General features: G+C 44.1%; 1 protein-coding gene across 1 annotated transcript in view; it reads left to right on the top strand.

Moving 5' to 3' along the window:
• The first annotated feature begins 320 nt into the window (after positions 1-320).
• The window catches only part of evpla (envoplakin a), a 68,500-nt gene continuing 43,460 nt past the window's right edge, over positions 321-25,360 (top strand). Inside the window, exon 1 of the mRNA XM_084319373.1 lies at positions 321-554. Coding sequence (XP_084175499.1) covers positions 499-554 — 56 coding nt within the window. The 5' untranslated portion in view covers positions 321-498. The remainder of the gene's footprint in view (positions 555-25,360) is intronic.

Here is a 25,360-nt window from a genome sequence, read left to right as displayed (position 1 = left end):
TAATTGAGTAACAAATATACAAACCTAATAATATTTGAGTAAAGTACAAATTCCCCAAAACAGTACTTAAGTATTGTAACAAAGTACAATTACTCAAGTACTTTACACCCCTGGGTAATGATCATGCTGCTCCCCTTGAGTGGCAGGGGCCAAATTAAAAGGGTGAGCGGGACAGAGGGAGGGAGGGAGAGAGGGAGAGGAGGAGTACAGGGAACAGGTCGGTCCAGTCCTGCCGAGCGAGGTGGCTGTTGTCTGGGCGGCGGCACACCTGGGAGGGGCTGCCGGGGACATGCAGCTTCACTGAACACTGCGCTGACGTGAGCAACACACACACTCTAAAGAGGAAAAAGGGAGGAGGCATAAGACTGTCGTTGAGACCAGATAGGGTGAAAGAGAGTGAGAGAGCCAGAAGGAAGAGTGAGGAAGACACACAGACTCGGAAAGGAGAGTTCCACTGGACCGTGGCTAGACCGACCCCCCCCCCTACTGACCTTCAGGATGTTTAAGAAAAAGGACAAGGATGGTACGCTGAAGGTCTCCGGCAAGATCAGCAAGTGAGTTTATCCTCAAGTGTGTGTGTGGAGCTACTGTATCTCGGTCATGTCTCCCCCACCTCCTCTCCTCTCCTCTCCTTCTACCCAAGCAGAGACGTGTGTCATATTTCCTGTGTGCGCTGCTGTCCCCCCTCTCTGAGAATGTGTGTGGTTGTGTGCCGGATCTAGTTTAGCTGGGACTACCAGCTTCACTGGAGATATTGAAACATGTTTGTCTGTATGTGACTGTATTGTGTCTTCTTCTATGTCTATGGTTCTTTCTATGAAAGGGAACCAAAACATCCTGTGAATTTGATTGTTAAAGATGACAGAATAATGGATTGTGTGGTTAGTTATATTATCCAAGTGATTATCCACGGCATCAAAAGAAATATTTTTAATATCAAAATATCAAGTTTAACGATTTCATTTAAAAACAAATTTTTATCTACTTTTTCTCCCCATTTTCAATTTTTCTCCGATTCCCACCCACCAGCTTCCCACCCCCTAATACTGCCAATTGTATTAGTATGAACGACCAGCCAAGCTGGTAGCAACGCTGAGAGCTGGCCTCAAACCCAGCATCTCCTGCGTTGGTGGCGAGCGCCTTGCCCACTGCGCCACCTAGCCGCCCTAAGTTTAACAATTTCCTTAAATAGATGCCAATACTCTACAATCAGTAGATACCTACCTACTTAAGGACCTATACATCAACATCTGATGAGCCAGTTTCTTAATCCCAAAGCGAGCCTATAGATACAGGACCTTGAGAAGTCTAGCGAAACAGTCCTATTATCATCATTCAATTCATCATTCAAGCTTCACTTAAATCAAGTGACATGTCAACCTGTTTCCCCGCCTGGGGCAGAGACTTGTTTGGCACAGGGTTATTTAAAACATGTAAATGAAATACAAGAAAAAGTTACACCAGTTGTAAAACCAGACTATGGGATTTGAGTGAAAGTGCTTGGTTTATCTAAAAGCCTTTATGATCATGAATAGACTATTTATGGTACACACAAATTTAACATTTTAGAATTGGTGAATACTTTTCAGTCAAATCTTTTCTAATTTGACATGGACATTGTCATATTTCATCTCATTCTTTGTGAGAACTGCTTTTCGGCCACCACCTGTACTCAGTTACCTCGTCATCATCGGATGACAATCATTTCTCATGAATAATTTTTTATTAATTTAACAATAATGATTCAATAATGGAGCCTTACCCTTGGGAACAGATGAGAGCTATACCTATGAGGCTGATGTAGAGGTGGAGGTGTGGAGGGAGACCAGAGGGGAGAGGAATGAGAGATAATACTTATGAGGCTGATGTAGAGGTGGAGGTGTGGAGGATGGCCGTGACCAGAAAGGAGAGGAAAGAATTCATGAAAAGCAATTAAAATGGAAATCATTCTAATGGCTGGATTTGCATTCACTATAGCTCTAATCGTTGGATGTGTTTGACAGTGTCTTCACCCTGTCCTGGTCTGGTCTGACAGATGGGATGGGATGAGGGCAGGGCAGGGCAGGGCATAGCAGGGCAGGTTGCATTCCCTAGAGCTCTAATCGTTGGATGTGTTTGACAAGTGTCTCTTCACCCTGTCCTGGTCTTACAGATGGGATGGGATGAGGGCATGGCAGCATTGGCAGGTTGTGCTGCTCGACAGGTTTCACCGTCTGTGAGCGTGAACATATATGTATATATAGTACAGTACAGTATACAGTACTGAAGAGTATATTACTTCATTGCCTAAGGCAGCTGTAATTCATGGATTGTTGGCATTTAAAAGTGTGCGTGTGTGTGTGTGTGTGTGTGAGACCAAGTCTGATGACGTGATGCCTCAGACCTGTCCTCCACGGAACAGAGGCAGCCATCTTGTCCTGTGGGTGGTGTGTGCCTAGCCACACACTAGATGATCACATCACAGCATGTGTCATTCTGTTGACAGCAATACAGGTGTTTCATGACGGCCCATATGTCCGTGAGTAGACAGCAATACAGTCGCTACGTCCCATACGTCCATGAGCAGGGCACACGAGTTTGCCGCGAATTCCCAGTTCTCAATGTCAATTTATTTAAACCCAAGAATAGTGAGTGCTTAGACCTCTACACTACCCCATTATTCTGTATTCTTCATAAATAATATCGCTTTCCTGCTAAACACTTAGACCAGGTAGTTTGTGAAGAGCTCAAAACTATCTACAGCATCTCTGGCAGTCACCGGAGTATACTTTGTCTCAAAACTCACACACTCCTCACACACTCCTGGCATCCCCTGATGATAATCAATCACCCTGGGAGAATACTTACCAGTTCAAAAATCTTAGTAACAATGTGAATCATGTCAGGTGAACTCCTTTAACCCACCAGTCCTGATGGCGGAGACAGATAGTTCTCTATCATTGCCGTCATCACCTCAACCCTCCCCAGGTCCCTCCATGGATACAGTTAAACAGTTTCTTATTGGTTTTTTTCACCCAGCTCATGCCCAAACTGAGCAAATTAAATGTTCAGGACACAGGCTCATTAAAACAAGCCAGTACAGTTGGCATGTGAAGACATCCACCAGAGACAAACAATTGATCGATGGGCCGATGTTACTGCAAGACATCTTTCAGGTGGGGTGGGATTGAGCACTTGACATCCCATTATCAGACCGGGCTCAATTACTTTTGATACGACTGATCTTTTTTTGCAGCCAATCCACCTGGTCTTTCCACTGTAGAAAGCATTGGTACACTGTCCCTTTTACAGTATATCATGCCCACACGCAAAAGCACAGTGGCTCGGGAGGTAGAGCAGTCGTCTGGTAATCCGGAGGTTCCCGGTTTGATTCCAGCTCCTCCCGGGCATCGTGTCGAAGTGTCCTTGAGCAAGACACTTAACCCCTAATTGCTCCTGATGCGCAGGTTGGCACCTTGCATGGTCGCCGTCGGTGTGAGAATGTGTGAGTGAATGGGTAAAATGTAAGGAACAAATTGCTTTGTGCTTTGGATAAAATCACTATATAAATGCAGCCATTTACCATTTACATGTGCATGCACTTGTAAATTATATGAGTATGACGCCGTTTTCTTTTTATTGTTATAATATCTTTCCGCCCAGGGACATGCTCCACATGGCCACCTGCCTTTACTAGCTTTATATCAAGTGCGTTTGTCAGTATCAGAAATCATCCCTAATTACTTTATCAAGCAGCACTGTAACTCACTGACCTGAGGTCTGGTTCTGTTAACCCTTTCACTGCCGTCTGTAGTGTGATAGTAAAGGGTTAACCTTCTGTAGTGTGGTAGTGAAAGGGTTAAGGTAGCGAGTCGCGACAGCCACTGTGTCTGTTTGAACAGACACAGAACACAAGGTAGGCAGCATATTCACTGATACTGTCCCCACACACTTACAGCAGTTACACAGAGAGCATACACAAACAGTATTGTTTAGTTTGTTAATATGATCATATGATTGATGTACAGTATAAGCATAGCCTATACAGTAGTGTGTGTCTGTGTGTGTCTGTGAGTGATTGAGTGAGAGAGAGAGAAAGAGAGTCTCTGTGTGTGAGTGAGTGAGTGAGTGAGTGAGTGAGTGAGTGAGTGAGTGAGAGAGAGAGAAAGAGAGTCTCTGTGTGTGAGTGAGTGAGTGAGTGAGTGAGTGAGTGAGTGAGTGAGTGAGTGAGTGAGTGAGTGAGTGAGTGAGTGAGTGAGTGAGTGAGTGAGTGAGTGAGTGAGTGAGTGAGTGAGTGAGTGAGTGAGTGAGTGAGTGAGAGAGAGAGATAGTGTGTGTGTGTGTGTGTGTGTGTGTGTGTGTGTGTGTGTATATAACCCCTACCTGATTCTCCTGTTGAGTGAGCACTGCAGGCATGTGAGAGAGCCTTTGTCCATCTGCTACAGAATCAGAACGCAAGACAGTGTAGTTATGTTTCGTGTTCCACAGCATTCCACAAATCATTCAACTAACTCCCATTCCAACTATGAATTCACCATTAATCTATAGAATTCAATTCAAGAGGTGGACGTGGGCAAATACTGCGGCATGGTCATGCTGGACCTACAAAAGGCCTTCGACACTGTCAATCACTCCATTCTGATTGACAAGCTAAAAGCAATTGGTTTTGATAGTCTATCAGTGAGCTGGATGCAATCATACCTTGAGGGGAGGATACAGATGGTGGAGGTAAACGGTACCCTATCCCCCCCCCCCTCACAGTGAGCTGTGGTGTTCCACAAGGAAGCATACTAGGACTGCTACTGTTCCTAATTTATGCAAATGACATGTCGTCATCTTGTGACTGCAACTTGTTCCTGTTTGCGGACGACTCAGCCCTGCTGGTCTCTGACAAGAAGAAGTTACAGGTTGAAAAAACCCTCAGCTCGGAACTAGGCAGAATCTGCATATTGCTCGCTGATAACAAACTATCATTACACATGGGCAAAACAGAGTCCATTCTCTTCGGTTCAAATAACAAACTCAGCAAGACCGACGGCTTCTCAGTTACAGTGGGTGACAATATTGTCACAAGGAAAGATGAAATTACCTACCTGGGTTCCATCCTAGAGGCTAATCTCTCCTGTGACAAAATGGCATCCAATGTAATAAAAAAGTCAATCAACGAACTCGATTCTTGTACTGGATCTCCTCTTTGGTAAACAGGAATACCCTGAAGACTCTGGCAGGAGCACTCATTCAAGGGTACTACGACTATGCTTGCACCTCATGGTACCAAAGCACCTCAAAGGCGCTAAAAACAAAATTACAAACATCTCAAAACAAACTGGTCAGACTACTGCTTGACCTTACTCCTAGAACCCACCTCACCCCTGCCCACTTTGACAACCTAGGATGGCTTAGAGTAGACGACAGAGTACAGCAACTTGCAATGGGCCTGGTCTACAAGATACACTACACGACCAAGGTACCCATGTACATGTCAAAATACTTCCCAAAGGTCAGTGAATACCACGATCACAACACCAGAGGGAGCTCCACAAATCATGTTAAACCCAGATTCGGCTCAAACAAGGGACTAAACACGTTTCGCAATTATGCCACATCAATGTGGAACGCCCTACCCAAAGCTGTAAAGGAATGTGAATCACTACCCACTTTCAAAACCACTCTCAAGGAACACCTACGGGAGACTGCAATTCGAAACTGGCCCCTGTAAATGTCCTAACGCAACCCCCTCCAATGTACAGTAATTTACCTAGTATGGTTGTCAATATTCCAATGTACAGTTTTGCTTGTTTGTACAGTGTTCCCCCCCCCCCAACCCCATCCAATGTAAATTACCTAGTATGGTTGTCAATATCCCAATGTACAGTTTTGCTTGTTTGTACAGTGTTTCCCCCCCCAACCCCTCCCTACCGAACCCCCCCCCCCCCCCCCCCCCACTCAACCCCACCCAACCTCCTCCAATGTACAGTTTTTACGTCAAATGTATATACTCCCTTTTCTGGACTCTTTTTGTATCACAAACAGTACTGTATTTGCAAATCTGGTATGTCATCATAAATGTATAGATGTAGCAGTACTGTCTATCTGTATGTCATGTATGTCATATATGTCCTGATGAATTGAAAATCGGGGACCCTGATGTAAACAAGACGAAAGTCTTTCTCTGGTTTGCATCCCCTTAACAATTGTATGTATTGAGCTGTACTGTATTGTACCCATTCTGCAATCTGTTAATAAAGTTTTCAATCAATCAATCAAGCCATAAATCTGGTATTGGCATGCGATTAATTTGTTTTCTTGTAGCCTTATGCCTTTGTACTCTTCAAAGTCAAAAGTCAAAGTCAGCTTTATTGTCGCTTCTCATAATGTCAAGACATATACGTATGCTATGCAGTTAAAGTAACTACTAGTTCTGGATCACCTTCATTCCTGAAGGAATTGAACTTCAATGAACTTTGTCAGAAGTGCAACTCATGAATGAGGAACTTTTCACCCTGTAAACACAGCATTGCCATGACGTCATGAACCTTCACCCTGTAAACACAGCGTTGCCATGACGTCATGGTGGCTCGGCAGGCTGGGGATGTTGTGGGTTCGAGTCATCTCCTCTCTCTCCTACGTTCTTTATGTCACTATCCATTTTAAACTGTCAAATGAATAAAAAATATACATAACAAGAAGGGTTCTTGATTTGACTTTCGTTACAGTAATAGGTGATATATTTAAGGGCTTGGTTCTTGTAGTTTAAATACCCAGAGACAAGGGTGAATTATCTTTTGATTGATTGATTGATTGATTGAACATTTTATTAACAGATGGCAGAATGGGTAGAATACAGTACAGCTCAATACACACAATTGTTAAGGGGATGCAGACCAGAGAAAGACTTTCGTCTTGTTTACATCAGGTCCCCCATTTTCAATTCATAATGACATTTATGACATACGACATATAGATATATATGATCTACAAGGTGGCTGTGTGTTCACTCTCCTGACGCAACTATCTTACATGTGATTCAAGAAAAAATACATAGGCCTATAATTTAGTTGCTTTTCAGCTGTGAATTAGGTTCATAATATTATTCTTGGTTACTGTTCTTCTGTTGTTGTGAAAGCAGTAATAGTAGTGATAAAACTGTTTTGTTATTTGATCGTTGGTCCTTGTTGGATACCGTGGCCATATTTATAGAAGAACAGACAAACACAACATTGCCAAGAGGATAGACAGTTTGCATGTGCCCCATGAGAGGATGGACAGCTTGCATGTGCCCCATGAGAGGACAGACAGTTTGCATGTGCCCCATCAGAGAGGGTAGACAGTTTGCATGTGCCCCATGAGAGGATGGACAGCTTGCAATGCATGTGCCCCATGAGAGGACAGACAGTTTGCATGTGCCCCATCAGAGAGGGTAGACAGCTTGCATGTGCCCCATGAGAGGATAGACAGTTTGCATGTGCCCCATCAGAGAGGGTAGACAGTTTGCATGTGCCCCATGAGAGGATGGACAGCTTGCAATGCATGTGCCCCATGAGAGGACAGACAGTTTGCATGTGCCCCATCAGAGAGGGTAGACAGCTTGCATGTGCCCCATGAGAGGATAGACAGTTTGCATGTGCCCCATCAGAGAGGGTAGACAGCTTGCATGTGCCCCATGAGAGGATAGACAGTTTGCATGTGCCCCATGAGAGAGTAGACAGTTTGCATGTGCCCCATGAGAGTAGACAGTTTGCATGTGCCCCATCATAGAGGATAGACAGTTTGCATGTGCCCCATGGGAGGGACAGTTTGCATGTGCCCCATGGGAGGGACAGTTTGCATGTGCCCCATCAGAGAGGACAGACAGTTTGCATGTGCCCCATCAGAGAGGGTAGACAGTTTGCATGTGCCCCATGAGAGGATGGACAGCTTGCAATGCATGTGCCCCATGAGAGGACAGACAGCTTGCATGTGCCCCATGAGAGGATAGACAGTTTGCATGTGCCCCATGAGAGAGTAGACAGTTTGCATGTGCCCCATGAGAGTAGACAGTTTGCATGTGCCCCATCATAGAGGATAGACAGTTTGCATGTGCCCCATGAGAGGGACAGTTTGCATGTGCCCCATCAGAGAGGATAGACAGTTTGCATGTGCCCCATCAGAGAGGATAGACAGTTTGCATGTGCCCCATGAGAGGATAGACAGTTTGCATGTGCCCCATGAGAGGAGGGACAGTTTGCATGTGCCCCATGAGAGGATAGACAGTTTGCATGTGCCCCATGAGAGAGGATAGACAGTTTGCATGTGCCCCATCAGAGAGGATAGACAGTTTGCATGTGCCCCATGAGAGGATAGACAGTTTGCATGTGCCCCATGAGAGGAGGGACAGTTTGCATGTGCCCCATGAGAGGATAGACAGTTTGCATGTGCCCCATGAGAGGATAGACAGTTTGCATGTGCCCCATGAGAGGATAGACAGTTTGCATGTGCCCCATGGGAGGGACAGTTTGCATGTACTGTGCCCCATGGGAGGGACAGTTTGCATGTACTGTGCCCCATGGGAGGGACAGTTTGCATGTGCCCCATCAGAGAGGATAGACAGTTTGCATGTGCCCCATGAGAGGATATACAGCTTGCATGTGCCCCATGAGAGGATGGACAGTTTGCACGTGCCCCATGGGAGGGACAGTTTGCATGTACTGTGCCCCATGGGAGGATGGACAGTTTGCATGTGCCCCATGGGAGGGACAGTTTGCATGTACTGTGCCCCATGGGAGGATGGACAGTTTGCATGTGCCCCATGGGAGGGACAGTTTGCATGTACTGTGCTGTGCCCCATGGGAGGATGGACAGTTTGCATGTGCCCCATGAGAGGATGGACAGCTTGCATGTGCCCCATGGGAGGATGGACAGTTTGCATGTGCCCCATGGGAGGATGGACAGTTTGCATGTGCCCCATGGGAGGATGGACAGTTTGCATGTACTGTACCCCATGAGAGGATAGACAGTTTGCATGTGCCCCATGAGATGATGACAATTTGCAATGTACCGTTACTGTTTTGTTCCAAAAAGTGTTTTGAATCCAAAGTGTGCACTCACTGTAACATGAAGGAACAATTTACAGATTTCCCTCTTTTCTTGATCCTCCCATCACAACTGCTTATTACTTTTTTCTTTAACCTTACTTACTTGTGATATACTGTGTGCATGCATCTGCTGACAACTGGCGGTATCCTCACTGGCTGTGTGTAGTACTCAAACAACATGGTAATAAAATACCATACTGTAGGTTGCTAAACCACACACAAGGATTAGCCACTAGGTGGCAGTCCATGACCCCAAATGGAAAATACAAAGTCCAATAACAACAACAACGTGCAACCTACTAGCGAACAGCACAGAGGGAGATATGCGTCTGTAAATTGACTGCCGCCATAACTATACTTGGATTAACCTCGGTCAGGTTGATGGTAAATAAATACACAAAAAAATCCATCCATAGAAAATACAGTTCTATCAATTATTATGACTAATTAAGCATCCTCTTAGCAAGTTTAACAACTGGGACTTAATGTAAACCACTTTAGTCTTTTAGTCTTAACTTTCAATATACACAACAAAGGAAAGATGCCAACATGTTATGTAAGAATGAGTCAATTAAAGCACTAGCATGTTTATCACTCACGGTACTTACATTTTCTGTGACGCACACGCACACTCAGCTATCACGTTTAGCTAGATCGACAGGTAATGCGCAGTGTGTGGCTACTGCCTCGCTCTGACTACAGAATGAGATTGATTGATTGATTGATTGATTGATTGATTGATTGATTGAACGGTGCATGATGCCATGCGCACAAGTCTGCCAGGCCAATGAATGATGGGATCTCACTAAATCCAGTAGAGCGTTTTACACATTGCTCGTTTTATTCACAAACGCAAATTCAATAATAAAAAAAAACATGTCTTTTGGGTGTAGTTTACAACAATAAGCGTATTTCCCTCCTGCAGACTGAAATCATTGCTGTTTGCTGCCAAACACTACATGGCGCTGTTGACAGAAGAATGCAGACAGTCACAGAAGGAGTGACAGACAGCCAGCCATTGGAGTAGGGCAGGGCTATTCAACTAAATTGTTCATTGTCAGAAACCCAAGGGGCCAGGGGCCGGACTGCCACGGCGCCTCCCCGTGCTATGAATATATATGTACACTTGACACAACACGCAACCACATTTTCACAACTTTTATTTAACTACATTGCAAAAGTAGTATACTTTTCAAAAAAAGTGCTTCATTTATGTGCCACATCTGCAACATCTCCTGCAAAAAGTGCTTCATTTATGACTGTGCAACAACTGCAACATCTCCTCTTCAACATTTCAATATAAAAATAAAATAAAAAACAAACAAGTGCATGATGTGCATCTGAACATTCTAACATCAACACTTGAACAAAAAAACACATTTATAGTGCAGCTGAGCTTATGAAAAAGTGCTTCATGTCTGTGCAACAACAGCAAATCACAGCATCTTATTAGCACTTATTGTCCACTCTTAACTCTCAAACATCAGGGGGGTGGGGGGCAGACAGGCCTAGCCTACATACACACATCTAATGAGAGCAATTGCACTTCTTTGACTGGGCAATGGCAGAGAAAGAGGGTTCATAGGAAGTGAGGGCTACCCGCAAACAGTGATGCAAATGCTCATTTGTCAAGGAGGCACGTTGCTTGTTTTAATGGCATTCATGTGAGAGAAACTGGATTCACAGGTGTATGTTGAGCCAAACATTGTTAGCACAGATATTGCCAGCGTTTTTATTTTGGGGAATGTCTTGACATGAATACACTTTATCCAAAATGTTGTGGTGGATTCATTCTCAAGTGCCTGCTTCAGAGCAGATGATGCTTGCATGTCAATTATTTCAAGTTGCAGGAGACCTTCATCAATGTGAAGTGATGCAAGGAACTCTTGTCCTTTTGTGGAAATAGCAGCTACATTGGCAAATGGGTTGCTCACAAAATGCATCAATTCTCTGGACATGTCAAATTCATCAAATCGACTTGCACACACATCCACACGCACACACTCACTTTAAACAAACACACTGTAGCACCCACTCCACACACTTATAGCACACACCCACTTTAAACAAACACACTGTAGCACCCACTCCCCACACTTTATATTTATGGATGAAGGATTGCACTACAACTCGTACACCTTACTGTAAATTGTACCTAAAATTGTACCTCATCCCATTTCTGCTTTGCACTAGATAGTACTGTACATTAGTACACTGCATAGTATTGTGTATTGTATATTATATGGTAACTCAGAACATTGTACATATGTCTATACCGAACACTGTGACCTCATTTTCTTCTTCTAAATTCATGCTATATTATGTTATTATGTTATTTGATACTATCTTGTCTAGCACAGTCTCTGGAGCGTAACAGTAAGAAGCATTTTGTATGAAAGTATTCTGTACTTCTGTATGACAACTATTAAAAGAACTTGAACTTGAACTGTACTGTGCGGTGCATTACTGCGCATGCGAGAAACAAAGTAACATATAATATAGGACACAATGAAAGCCAGAGACAAAAAATGCTCTGAGTTTCGTAAGTCAGTCAAAGCTTACCAAAAGCACGAGCAGTGAACTCCAAGCCCACGTGACTGAACTCAAACTAGAAAGAAACAGACTAAGAAATGACGTAAACTCCATGATAAAAACTGCTAAAAAAAATTTCATCAATGACAAAACTGAGGAAAACAAAAATAAACCATGTGAACTCTGGAAATTACTCAATAATCAACTAGGCTGCAGTAAAAAACTCAACCTGGTTCTCAAACATAAACATAAAGACGGACAACACGCTCATCACAGACAAACTGGATGTAGCCAATTACTTAAACACTTTCTTCACAAACATAGCCACAACACTGGTAAACAAACTACCCTCCCACTCAGGGCAGTATGGGGTAGAACACATAGTAGCATACTACAAGAACCTAGGCGTCCACAAAGACGATTTCAAACTGGAAATGGTAACTACAGATGAGGTTCTCAATAAACAGAGCGCCCTCCAACCGAACAAGGCCACTGGCCATGACAACATCCCCTCCAAATTCCTCAGAGACTCAGCAGCCGCCATCACCCCAGTCATCACACACATAATAAACCTTTCCATAAAACAGGGACACGTCCCCAAGGACTTCAAAATTGCCAGAGTAACACCCCTGCACAAAAAGGGCAGCAAATTAGACCCAGGCAACTACCGCCCTGTTTCTATCCTTACATCCATCTCGAAAGTCATGGAAAAAATAGTATACGAACAGGTCGAAAAGTACCTCGCAGGAAAAAATCTAATCTACGAATTCCAATCTGGCTTCAGAACATCCCACTCCACTGACACATGCCTTCTCTATTTGAACGACCACATCAAGCAAGAGGTGGACGCGGGCAAATACTGCGGCATGGTCATGCTAGACCTACAAAAGGCCTTCGACACTGTCAATCACACCATTCTGATTGACAAGCTAAAAGCAATTGGTTTTGATAGTTTATCAGTGAGCTGGATACAATCCTACCTGGAGGGGAGAGAACAGATGGTGGAGGTAAACGGTACCCTATCCCCCCCCCTCACAGTGAACTGTGGTGTTCCACAAGGAAGCATACTAGGACCGCTACTGTTCCTAATTTATGCAAATGATATGTCGTCAGCTTGTGACTGCAACTTGTTCCTGTTTGCGGATGACTCAGCCCTGCTGGTCTCTGACAAGAACAAGTTACAGGTTGAAAAAACCCTCAGCTCGGAACTAGGCAAAATCTGCATATGGCTCGCCGACAACAAACTATCATTACACATGGGCAAAACAGTCCATTCTCTTCGGTTCAAATAACAAACTCAGCAAGACCGATGGCTTCTCAGTTACAGTGGGTGACAATATTGTCACAAGGAAAGATGAAATTACCTACCTGGGTTCCATCCTAGAGGCTAATCTTTCCTGTGACAAAATGGCATCCAATGTAATAAAAAAGGTCAACCAACGAACTCGATTCTTGTACCGGATCTCCTCTCTGGTAAACAAGAATACCCTGAAGACTCTGGCAGGAGCACTCATTCAAGGGTACTACGACTATGCTTGCACCTCATGGTACCAAAGCACCTCAAAGGCACTAAAAACCAAATTACAAACATCTCAAAACAAACTAGTCAGACTACTGCTTGACCTGACTCCTAGAACCCACCTCACCCCTGCCCACTTTGCCAACCTAGGATGGCTTAGAGTAGACGACAGAGTACAGCAACTTGCAATGGGCCTGGTCTACAAGATACACTACACGACCAAGGTACCCATGTACATGTCAAAATACTTCCCAAAGGTCAGTGAATACCACGATCACAACACCAGAGGGAGCTCCACAAATCACGTAAAACCCAGATTTGGCTCAAACAAGGGACTAAACACGTTTCGCAATTATGCCACATCAATGTGGAACGCCCTACCCAAAGCTGTAAAGGAATGTGAATCACTACCCACTTTCAAAAACACTCTCAAAGAACACCTACGGGAGACTGCAATTCGAAACTGGCCCCTACAAATGTCCTAACCCAGTTGTACAGTAAAGACCAAGTATGGCCTTGTCAGTATTCCAATGTACAGTGCCCCCCTACCCACCCACCCCCCCACCTCCAATGTACAGCCCCACCCAACCCTACCTACCCAACCTCCTCCAATGTACAGTTTCTATGTCAAATGTATGTCAGTATTCCAATGTACAGTGTACAGTGTCCCCACCCCAGTGTCCCCACCCCCCCCCCCACCTCAAATGTACAGTTTCTATGGCAAATAAATACACTCTTTTCTGGATTCTTTTAGTATCACAAACAGTACTGTATTTGCAAATCTGGTATGTCATAAATGTATAGATGTAGCAGTACTGTCTATCTGTATGTCGTGTGTGTCTTATGATGAATTGAAAATGGGGGACCCTGATGTAAACAAGACGAAAGTCTTTCTCTGGTCTGCATCCCCTTAACAATTGTATGTATTGAGCTGTACTGTACTGTACCCATTCTGCAATCTGTTAATAAACTTTTCAATCAATCAATCAATCAATCAATCACTAGAAACATAAAGTAACATACGGAACATAAAGTAACATACGGAAAATAGGACCTAATGTCCAAAATATTTTTGTCTTAAACTGAATATCAATTGGATTAGGAGTAACCAAATAAAGCATTCAATGCAACCAATTGTCTATAGACTCGATTTTTTTTTTTATCTTAAACTGAATATCAATTGGATTACCAGCCCTGACTGTTACTTTAAGCTTAACCTCTTCTGGATGAGGGCCTAAATTTAACCCTTAGACTAGATTAGAATGACTTTACTTTGTTTCTCGCATGCGCAGTAGTGCACCGCACAGTACAGGCCCCCAACGCACAGTACAGGCCCCTCCTATGTATGAGGCTGTGGCACTGCAGTTTTATGCTATTGAGCCATTGGGGAAACACTCGTGGACCGTTTCGACCCAAAGCAGCAAAGTCTAGCAGCGCAGCTGCATTCAATTAATTTCCAATGTAGAGGAGCGTATAAACCAGCCATGAGGAAGGGTCGCTGGCACACAAGCCGTAATGAATTAACTAGAGTTCAACTTCATGCAAATTAATCCGTCCAAAGAAGTGCGCCTGCCTTGCGCAATTCTGATCAAACTGCCAAACTATGAGTTGCAGATCAAATATGAATTAAGATCCAGCAACTACAAGGTCTATCATTGCCTAAAATGTTGTCGGATACATCTTTGATTGGACCATTTACGTGGAAAAAGTTTATTACCAAGCCCCATGATTGAAAGGAAGCTGAGCTCTGTGAGAATTGGACTATTTTGCATTACCAGCTATTTTTGTGCAATAGTTAAAATGTCAATTCTAACACACCAAACTAATTTACATGATAATATGTAAGGGATAATGTATAGCTACAGGTCATTGTCGCAAAATAATTGACCGACACAGAGTTTAGAACACTGAGGCGCAGGCGCAGCCGAGGTGTTTTAAACGTCAGTGAAGGTCAATTATTTTGCGACAATGACCGAGTATATGCTATACATTATCCCGCTTATTACATGGCTAAATTACTAACAATATACCTAATTCATCGACAAGACGAGATCAAATGCAGACGCAGTTGTTCTATGGCTCTGTCAGCCCAAATAAAGTGATTATTATTATCGGCAGCCGGCAGGTCTGTGGTCTGATTCAGTGGCGGTTGGAATGCCCCACGGGCCCCGAGGCGAGATTGACAGCTCGGGCCCCCCCCCCCCCCCCCCCCCCCTCAAATGTATATACTCTCTTTTCTGGACTCTTTTCGTATCACAAACAGTACTGTATTTGCAAATCTGGTATGTCATGTATAGATGTAGCACTACTGTCTATCTGTATGTCATTATGTTATAATGAATTGAAAATGGGGGACCCTGATGTAAACAAGACGAAAGTGTTTCTCTGGTCTGCATCCCCTTAACAATTGTATGTATTGAGCTGTACTGTATTGTACCCATTCTGCAATCTGTTAAATAAAGTTTTCATTCATTCACCATGACATGTTTAGGTATTTGGCCAGATCCAGCTTGTCTGTGATGAGAGTGTTTTCTGTCTTTATGATTGACTATCATCATTAGATATTTCAGTTTCGTTATTACAGTAGCTGGCTAACAGTACGTTAGTTGACTAATACCAGAGTCAGAATTGGGTAATATGCCGACTACTGGCAGTGATGCGACCTATGTTACCACATAACTTTTGTCATCTCTGGTACTATGCAGTGCACTATGCAAAACGGCAAAGAGATAGGTAACGTTCGTTAAGTGCCAAATTACCATCATCATGATACACCCTCACATAATTCACAAAGTGTTCACATGCGCCACCCATGTGGTAACCTAGAAATACCATAGATTGTGGCTAGGTGGTAACGTATATGTTTTCTATGATCACTATGAATTGAAAATGGGGGACCCTGATGTAAACAAGACAAACGTCTTTCTCTGGTCTGCATCCCCTTAACGAGCCGTACTGTATTGTACCCATTCTGCAATCTGTTAAATAAAGTTTTCATTCATTCATTCACATTACGTTAGTTAGCATCCAAGCTAGCGTGATAACGTTAGTAGTACTAGGTAGCTTACCTGCAATAATGTTGTCATCGTCCTGGACAGATAAGACTTGTTAAATCATAATATATCCACACTTTGTGCTGGTAAATGTCCCCTTTAGCTGCTCGGCGTCGTCGGATTTTAATACACCACGGTGGTGATGTGGGGGACCCTGATGTAAACAAGACGAAAGTCTTTCTCTGGTCTGCATCCCCTTAACAATTGTATGTATTGAGCTGTACTGTACTGTACCCATTCTGCAATCTGTTAATAAAGTTTTCATTCATTCATGTTTCAGGTGACTTATTATGTTGTGTTTCTCTGATGTCGCGTTCACGTTACGTGGGAAGAAGCGGAAGAACCAGAGAGAGGACATCTCGTTGCTACAACTAGGAAGCCTTCACGCATTGACTCGATCAAAACGCCCACATCCATACTTCCGCAATTCGTGACGCGAAGTGGGAGATATCGGGGTCTATAAAAAATCCCATATGTCCTAGTAGGAATTACAACTAGGAGGCTGACGTGAATGGTTTTTCCCAGTCGGAAGCTGATTCTTCCGATTCTTCCCACGTAACGTGAACGCGACATCAGAGAAAAATATCACCTCCGCGCTGCCTGCTTGTGAGATTTACGTGGCTACGTCACAGCCAAGGAAAGGGAGCGCTGGATTTGTGCAAAACGCCCTGTTCCTAAACCACACGCTATCAGTCGTACTCGTACCACAGTACTGGCAAAACGGGAGGAGCCTAGAATCAAAACAAACGCACCAGTCCCAGTTGCCGTTACCACCAGTTGTGTTCGATCCAGTCCCACACGCGAACGGCAACTCCATTCAGTCCCGGGCCTGGGCCCGGGGCCGGAGGGGGGGCCGGGGCCCGGGCCCCCCCTCCCGCCAGTCGGTGGGCGGGCCCTAAGGCCGCTGCCTCCCCTGCCGCGCCTATAGCTCCGCCCCTGGTCTGATTGCATGACTGTGTGCAGCTGTGCATATGCTGAGCAGCACTGATACAGTGTGTGTAGTGGGCTTGATTGGTCCAGCTGCGCACAGCGGTCATTATTGTTCGGCAGAGGTCCGTTATTGAGTAATATCGGACCTCTGACGAGCGCTATTGACCAATCACAAGCAAGCATTTCGGCGAATGTGAAAACGCCATGTAATAAAATCAAATAATGGAAGGCAGCCATCTTCAGTGTACCAACCAAACTGCCACTTGTTTGAATGGTCCAGGTTCTGTAGTTACCTGTAGGGCTGCTCGATTATGGCAAAAATCATAATCATGATTATTTTGATTGATATTGAAATCACGATTATTAATAAACACTATTACTCATTGATTTGAGAACATCCCATATGATGACGACTGAATTTGTTTGACTTTTCTTCTCGGCCAAAGGCTGCCTTTCTCTCATATTCTACAAGTTACCAAAGATGTTTTAAATAACTGGAGAAATGTGCCGTAGCTCCTGAAACTACTGTTTTTGGGCTTGGTGGGAGGCAAGGGAGGCAAGACACAAGACAAAATGAGAACAACATGACATGCAGCAATAATCGTTTCATCTCGATTATCTTATTTTCATGATCGTGGGAAGCCAAAATCGTAATTGAAATTGAAACTTGATTAATCACCCAGCCCTAATATGTATTTATTTAAATACCATATAGACAATCTTGCCAGTAAATTATGACAAATATTGTTTCTTGTACAGGGATAGAACCAGCTTCTTAACACATTCCCCGTCAACAACTAGTTTACTCGTTATTGGGTGCCAATCGTTGAACGCCAACAACGAGTATACTGTACTCGTTATTTAATCGTTTTTGACGTACATTTTAGCTTGATCCTGCAATGCTCTTATACCGATCGGGCTGATAAGCGTTTTTAGTGTTCAATACGAATGCCGTTACTGACAATCAAATAATCAGAAACGCCCCCCCCCCCCCCCCCCCCCTCTTTCATGCATTCATGATGGAACATAATACCTATGATATAGATTTTATTTCGGAATAATAGCGCGTACAGGCAAGAAGCGACAACGTCTATAGTGGAATTAACGTATACGGCTATAACTCAGCATTTCGGGAATTACCCTAGACCGCTCTAAAACCATACTTATATTCACCACAGTATAAAAATGTATTCTTTTTCACATATTGAACGATAGATAGGTGATGTCAAATGGGCCATAGTATTGTATCCATAGCTATAATGTAGAATATAGTTATAGCTCTACAAACAAGGTGATGCACTCCTATTTTTTAAAGTATGGCAGTGCTAGAGTGGGGCCGGACTAATTCCCGGCGGTCAATGTGTTAATAATTAGCAGAAAGAGGGTAGTTGAGCCAGTTTTCTATCTTTTTTTAGTTCTAGTTTTTTCTTCCACTCTTAACTCATTGACCGCCGGGGATTAGCCTTATCCTGTGGTAGTATTGCCAAGCTGTAAACGAGTCACAGAGCTAAATCTATATTCTATATTATAGCCATGGATACAATTGAATACTATAGTCATTTGACATCGAGTTTCTTCCGGTCAAGATGCAAAAAAGAGAACATTTTTCCATCAATACGTTCCCATGTTATACCGTGGTGAATATAAGTATGGTTTTAGAGCAGTCTAGGGTAATTCATGAAATGCTTAGTTATGGCCAGACCAGGCTGCAGAAACAAATGAGTGGGGGGGCATAAAATGTTCTCGGGGGGGCACAATGGTTTTTCAACACAGGTTCCCTTTTATACGTTTCAGCTGGGACAGCGGCGCTGTGGCTTGCTTGGCGCTGCCCACGGTGCTGAACTAAACAGCAGAGAGGCAATTGAAAAATCTAATTTCTCTCTATCTTAAGAACTTTCACTTATACAAAAACAGACTGAACTGATATATATATAACAGACCTGCTGGGGCAGCGGACTGAGAGCAGGGGACACAAACAGGCTGGATAAGATGGTCAAGAAGGCCAGTAGCGTGGTTGGGGTGGAGCTGGACTCTAGCGAGGGTGGCGGAGAGGAGGAACCTTGCTAAGCTCCAGGCCATCAGGGAAAACCCCTCCCACCCACTATACACATACTTGGCTGACAGGATGAGCATGTTATAGGCTCACACTACCTAAATGCAGCACTGAACGGCACAGGAAGTCCTTCATTCCGACAGCCATCAGACTATACAATGCATCACTGTGCCTCACTGCATCACTGAGCACAGAGTGACAATTACCATCTTCCTACACCTACTGTAGACTTCAGTATATTTTACTGTATTTATTTACTGTATCTTTTATTCTATTTTTATTCTATTTCATTTTATTCTATTCTTAGGCCATTTGTTTTGTTATTCTTATTTGTGACTTGTTCTGTCTAAATGTTTAATGTTGAGTGATTTGCAGTGTCAAGTTTCCCTCAGGATAATACATTTCTATTCTATTCTATATCTTTGAAAAGTCTCCATTTATTCAACACTTCTGAATTCACTGACAAACTGAACTGAACTGACAAAAATAAGGTGCATAAAAAAGCAAACAAAATTCCTCCACAGGCTACTCACCATCATAAGAGGCAAGCAGTGTTTGGGGACAGAGTGAAATCTTCTTAAAACACTGCCCCTCCACTCATTCCTGAACTTTTTTGTTAAGTCCTTCTCAAATGCCAACTGAATTAAATTGGCCTTAGTTGCGTCGATGAAGCATACTAAGGCGATGTTCTGTAAAGACGTTCTTGAGGGTAGAAAACGAATTCTCACAGAGTGCCGTGCTAGCTTCAGTAGTGTTGTTGTTGACATCAGTGCCCACTAGGGCTGTCCCCGACTAAGGATTTGGATAGTTTACTTTGATTGAAAAAAAAAAAGATTTTTTTTTACCAGGGTGGGCACAGCTGACTCAGTGGGCGGGCCCGGCCCCCTAATGCCCGCCCATGGCGCCGGGACTGGTTATGGCAGTATATGTAGATTCCATTGTAGACGTTGCTGTTTTCTTCCTGAACCCGCTATTGTTCCGGAATCAAATCCACATTATAGGTATTATGTTCCATCATGAATGCATGAACGGGGGGGGGTCGTTTCTGATTATTTGATTGTCAGTAACGGCATTCGCATTGAACACTAAATGTAATGTAAATGTAAATGTAAAACACTAAAAACGTTTATCAGCCCGATCAGTATGAAAGCATTGCAGGATCAAGCAAAAAATTTCGTCAAATCACCCTTACCTGTGGCCGGGAGTAATCCAAAAAGAATATTCCAATTGTTTGATCGCCATCCGGTATATCCAATGTCCATTTGCTCGACGGCATAATTCACCACAACATATGGATCGGAGATATCTGACCGGCAGAACCGTTCGTCTTGCCCGACAAGGACAAAAGTAACCCGAGACCTGGGGCCGTCCCACATGGAAGGATACAAGGGTATAAAGGGTGCTCGATACCGCCGTCTAGCGTGATGCGGCCGGTATTGCACCTAGGCATTCTCAATGCGATTCTCAATGTTAACCCAGAGTCAGTGGGCCTGTAATGAATAGAAATATAGAATAAAAGAAATAACGATCAAATAACGTATATATATACGTGGTTGGCGTTCAACGGTTGTCGGACAAACACGTATATAAGCGTTGTCGGCGTCCAATGAGTTAAACCTCTGGACACGGTCTATCATTCTGCTCTCAGATTTATTACTGGTGATAGATATGGTACTCAACATTGCATCCTGTATGATAAAGTGGGATGGTCGTCTCTGACAGAGAGGAGAAATAAACATTGATATCTGTTTATCTTTAACCCCTTAACTCATTCAGCGCCAGGGGTCATTGTTTACCTTCTGGGTAGAACGCCATCGATTTGTTCAATGGGGAGAGAAAGCCAAACTTGCGAGTGCTAAAACTATATGAAACATCAACATCAACATCAACGGGGCAGGTGGCGCACAGAGATTACGTTCGTCACCAACACCGGGAGACACTAGGATTCGCCTGTTCGAATCCAGCTCCCGGCGTTGCTATCAGCTTGGCTGGCCCCTCGCACTGATACAATTGGCCGTATCAGAGGGTGGGAAAGCTGAAGGGTGGGTCCTGGCGTTGTGGACAGCAACCCCTACAGTTCGGTCGGGGCGCCTGCTCAGCGAGGGCTGGAACTGAGGAGAGATAGTGTGGCCTCCCACACGCTACACTCTCCCCGGTGAGAGCCTGCGCGGCCAGGTTGGCCTGCCCCAGGCTGCACATGCGTCGGAGGAAAGCATGTGACAGTCTCCGGTCTCCCGGACCAACAGTAGGGGAAGGTACGCAACAACCAGGAAGGGTGGGATGGGAGAAAAATCGGGAAAAAGGAGGGGAAGAAAGATAAATAAAAAAAAAGAAAAACATCAACATCAACATGCAAAAAACAGATTGTTTTTTCATCCGTACATTTCCGTTTTATACCATGGTGAATAAGAGTATAGTTTGGGTGATTCTGAGTAATCACAGGAAAAGACGCGAAAATAGCCCTTTAGTGAAATCCAGTTATCATGTTGTAATTTTTCACCTGATTATCGAATCTTCCTGAAATCAACGCTAGATTATCGTTATTATGTCTCCTCATGCACCCATGAAAGGGGGCTTGTAGCGGGGCGCCCCTGCGTGCTGTGATGTGACCAACGGTAAACAGCACACACAGTCCACACAGACAGCTTCGATTGCGGGAGAAACAAATATCAGATCAACGCAAGATTGGATATATAGTGTCTTTACCTTGTCTCTGATGTAATGCAAAAAAAAGAATCCAATTATCTGATCGCCATTCCAAGTACTGGTCGCGGAGGTCCGTCCCACGTTATCCGGCATTGCATATGAACAAGGGGGGGGGGGGGGGGGGGGGCTAGTTGATGCATCGTTGTAAGCGCTTGTCCTGCCAGAGTATTTAAACCCCGCCCGCACGGCTCAGCTCTGCCCAGAAAACAAACTACATCGTTTCAAATGGAGTGCAATAGCGGCCGAAGGTGTTAGAGGGCGGTATTGACCGTCTGCCAGTTCAGACACATTCAGAACAGTATGCACAGGCTGCCCCGATGAATTATGAATGGCAATAGCGAATAAAAGAAATAACGATTAAAACCTGACTTTTCTCGTGATTGGCGCTCAACGCATGGCGAGTTAACCCGACTTTTCTCGTGAATGCGCTGAATGTGTTAAGCCTGAGTGGTCCGGTACCGGTAACGTATTAATTAATGTTGCGTTTCCTTTTCAAATGTAGTCAAGAGTAAAGAATGAGTTAAGGCCATTGCCGGGAAATTACCACTTTATTACAATGGGCCTCATTCAACAATACTCTCTTATTATTTTTCTTATATTCTTGCTTACCTGTCTGTTAAGAGAACAATAAGAAAAGCCACCGCCACATTCATAAAGCCGTTCTTAAAGTCCAAATCTGTTCTTACCCAGGTTTATTGAATGGTGAATCCCACTCATTCTAAACTGGATGCGCGTTCTCGCGCAAGTCATTTGCATACAGAGACACGCCTCGCGGTCTCATTATAATACGAGAGCCGTGGGTCTGCATTGGATCCCCCGGCCGTATTCAAGCACTGGAGCGCTTTGCGATGGATCAAAATTAGATAGGAATCAAATGTATTGTCATCATTGTCAACAGCACCTATAGCTATATAGTGGAATATACTGTATTAATATAGTAATATAATAGTAGTTGGCTAGTTGCGCGCTTCTGGCCACCTCCCGCAGTGCGCGCATACACACAGGCTGTATACAGTACGCCTCTATCCCTTCAGCAAGACCGACGGCTTCTCGGTTACAGTGGGTGACAATATTGTCACAAGGAAAGATGAAATTACCTACCTGGGTTCCATCCTAGAGGCTAATCTTTCCTGTGACAAAATGGCATCCAATGTAATAAAAAAAGTCAACCAACAAACTCGATTCTTGTACCGGATCTCCTCTCTGGTAAACAAGAATACCCTGAAGACTCTAGCAGGAGCACTCATTCAAGGGTACTACAACTATGCTTGCACCTCATGGTACCAAAGCACCTCAAAGGCACTAAAAAACAAATTACAAACATCTCAAAACAAGCTAGTCAGACTACTGCTTGACCTGACTCCTAGAACCCACCTCACCCCTGCCCACTTTGACAACCTAGGATGGCTTAGAGTAGACGACAGAGTACAGCAACTTGCAATGGGCCTGGTCTACAAGATACACTACGCGACCAAGGTACCCATGTACATGTCAAAATACTTCCCAAAGGTCAGTGAATACCACGATCACAACACCAGAGGGAGCTCCACAAATCATGTTAAAACCAGATTCGGAACAAGGGACTAAACACGTTTCGCAATTATGCCACATCAATGTGGAACGCCCTACCCAAAGCTGTAAAGGAATGTGAATCACTACCCACTTTCAAAAACACTCTAAAAAAACACCTACGGGAGACTGCAATTCGAAACTGGCCCCTACAAATGTCCTAACCCAGTTGCACAGTAAATTACCAAATATGGCTTTGTCAGTATTCCAATGTACAGTGTACAGTGTCCCCCCCCCTACCCAACCCCCCCCCCCCCCCCCACCTCCAATGTACAGCACCCACCCACCCACCCAACACCACCCACCCAACCTCCTACAGTTTCTACGTCAAATGTATATACACTCTTTTTCTGGACACTTTTGTATCACAAACAGTACTGTATTTGCAAATCTGATATGTCATAAATGTATAGATGTAGCAGTACTGTCTATCTGTATGTCATGTATGTCATATATGTTATGATGAATTGAAAATGGGGGACCCTGATGTAAACAAGACGAAAGTCTTTCTCTGGTCTGCATCCCCTTAACAATTGTATGTATTGAGCTGTACTGTACTGTACCCATTCTGCAATCTGTTAATAAACTTTTCATTCATTCATTCATTCATTCATTCAGAGGAGGACGAGTACTGTGTGTTGTTGTGTTGTTGTTTCCAATAAAAAATCGCGAATTAACCGGTGGCCACAACAACACACAGTACTCGTCCTCCTCTGATCGCAAGCTGACCGCGTCGTCCTCCTCCTCTTCACTCTCGTGGTCGTCGTAGACCACTTTCTTGCAGACAGGCGTCCGTCTTAACCCCTCGACCTCCCCGGCCGCCTCCTCTCCCCCTGCCGCCCCGAGACGCGGAGCCCCCCGGTCCTCCACCACCGCCAGTACTGTGTGTTGTTGTGGCCACCGGTTAATTTGCGATTTTTATTGGTTTGTCATGACAAACCAATTACATAATCCAACATATGTGTAAAGAAACAACATATTCCAGTTAACGGTATATTTTTTTAATGATTCGTTATAAATTGAGGAAGCTGAGGAAGCGCGGAAGCTGAGGGAGCGCGGCGCGGCAGGAAGGGGCGGACTAGCGTAGGGTCACGTGGGCGTCGTGGCCAATCAGAGGAACCCGGAACCTGAGCACTGTTGTAGAAGGGATAGAGGCGTACTGTATACAGTACATGCAAAATGAATCGTTCCAGCAAAGTACTGTAGGCTTTGTCAATACTGAACGAAGTCATTGTCAAGAGCCAATCGCACAGGTTGCCACTCATCTGGCTCTGCAAATAGATCTAGAGTCTGAATATCTCCGCATATATAACCTGATGACTGGCAGTGCGCATAGTACAGTGCGTGCTCCAAGTCAAACTGGATGACACATCTCTCTCAAATCCATTCTGAGAACGGAACGCAGTGCCCGCGACGTGGGTCTTGATTGATTGATTGATTGAAAATTGTATTAACAGATTGCAGAATGGGTACAATACAGTACAGCTCAATATACACAATTGTTAAGGGGATGGGGACCAGAGAAAGACTTTCGTCTTGTTTACATCAGGTCCCCCATTTTCAATTCATCATAACATACATGACAATTGACATACAGATAGACAGTACTGCTACATCTATACATTTATGACATACCAGATCTACAAATACAGTACTGTTTGTGATACAAAAAGAGTTATATACATTTGATGTAGAAACTGTACATTGGAGGAGGGGGGGGGGGGGGGGGGGGTTGGGTAGGTAGGTGGGTGGGGAGGGGTGGGGGGGGATGGGTGGGTAACTGTACATTGGATTATTATCGACTAAACCTACTTGGTCCAAGAAGAGGGTCTCGTGTATTACTGGGTTTAAGTCAGTTGTTTATTTATTTATGTTTTACTGTTTGCATACGAGGTGGTCCGCAAATGTTCTTGATAACAATCTAGTGGTCCGCATAAAACAGAAG

This window comes from Notolepis coatsorum (genome assembly GCF_963971535.1).
Source record: "Notolepis coatsorum genome assembly, chromosome: 7".
NCBI classification, from domain to species: Eukaryota; Metazoa; Chordata; class Actinopteri; order Aulopiformes; family Paralepididae; genus Notolepis; species Notolepis coatsorum.
This window is presented reverse-complemented; position numbering and strand designations above follow the sequence as displayed.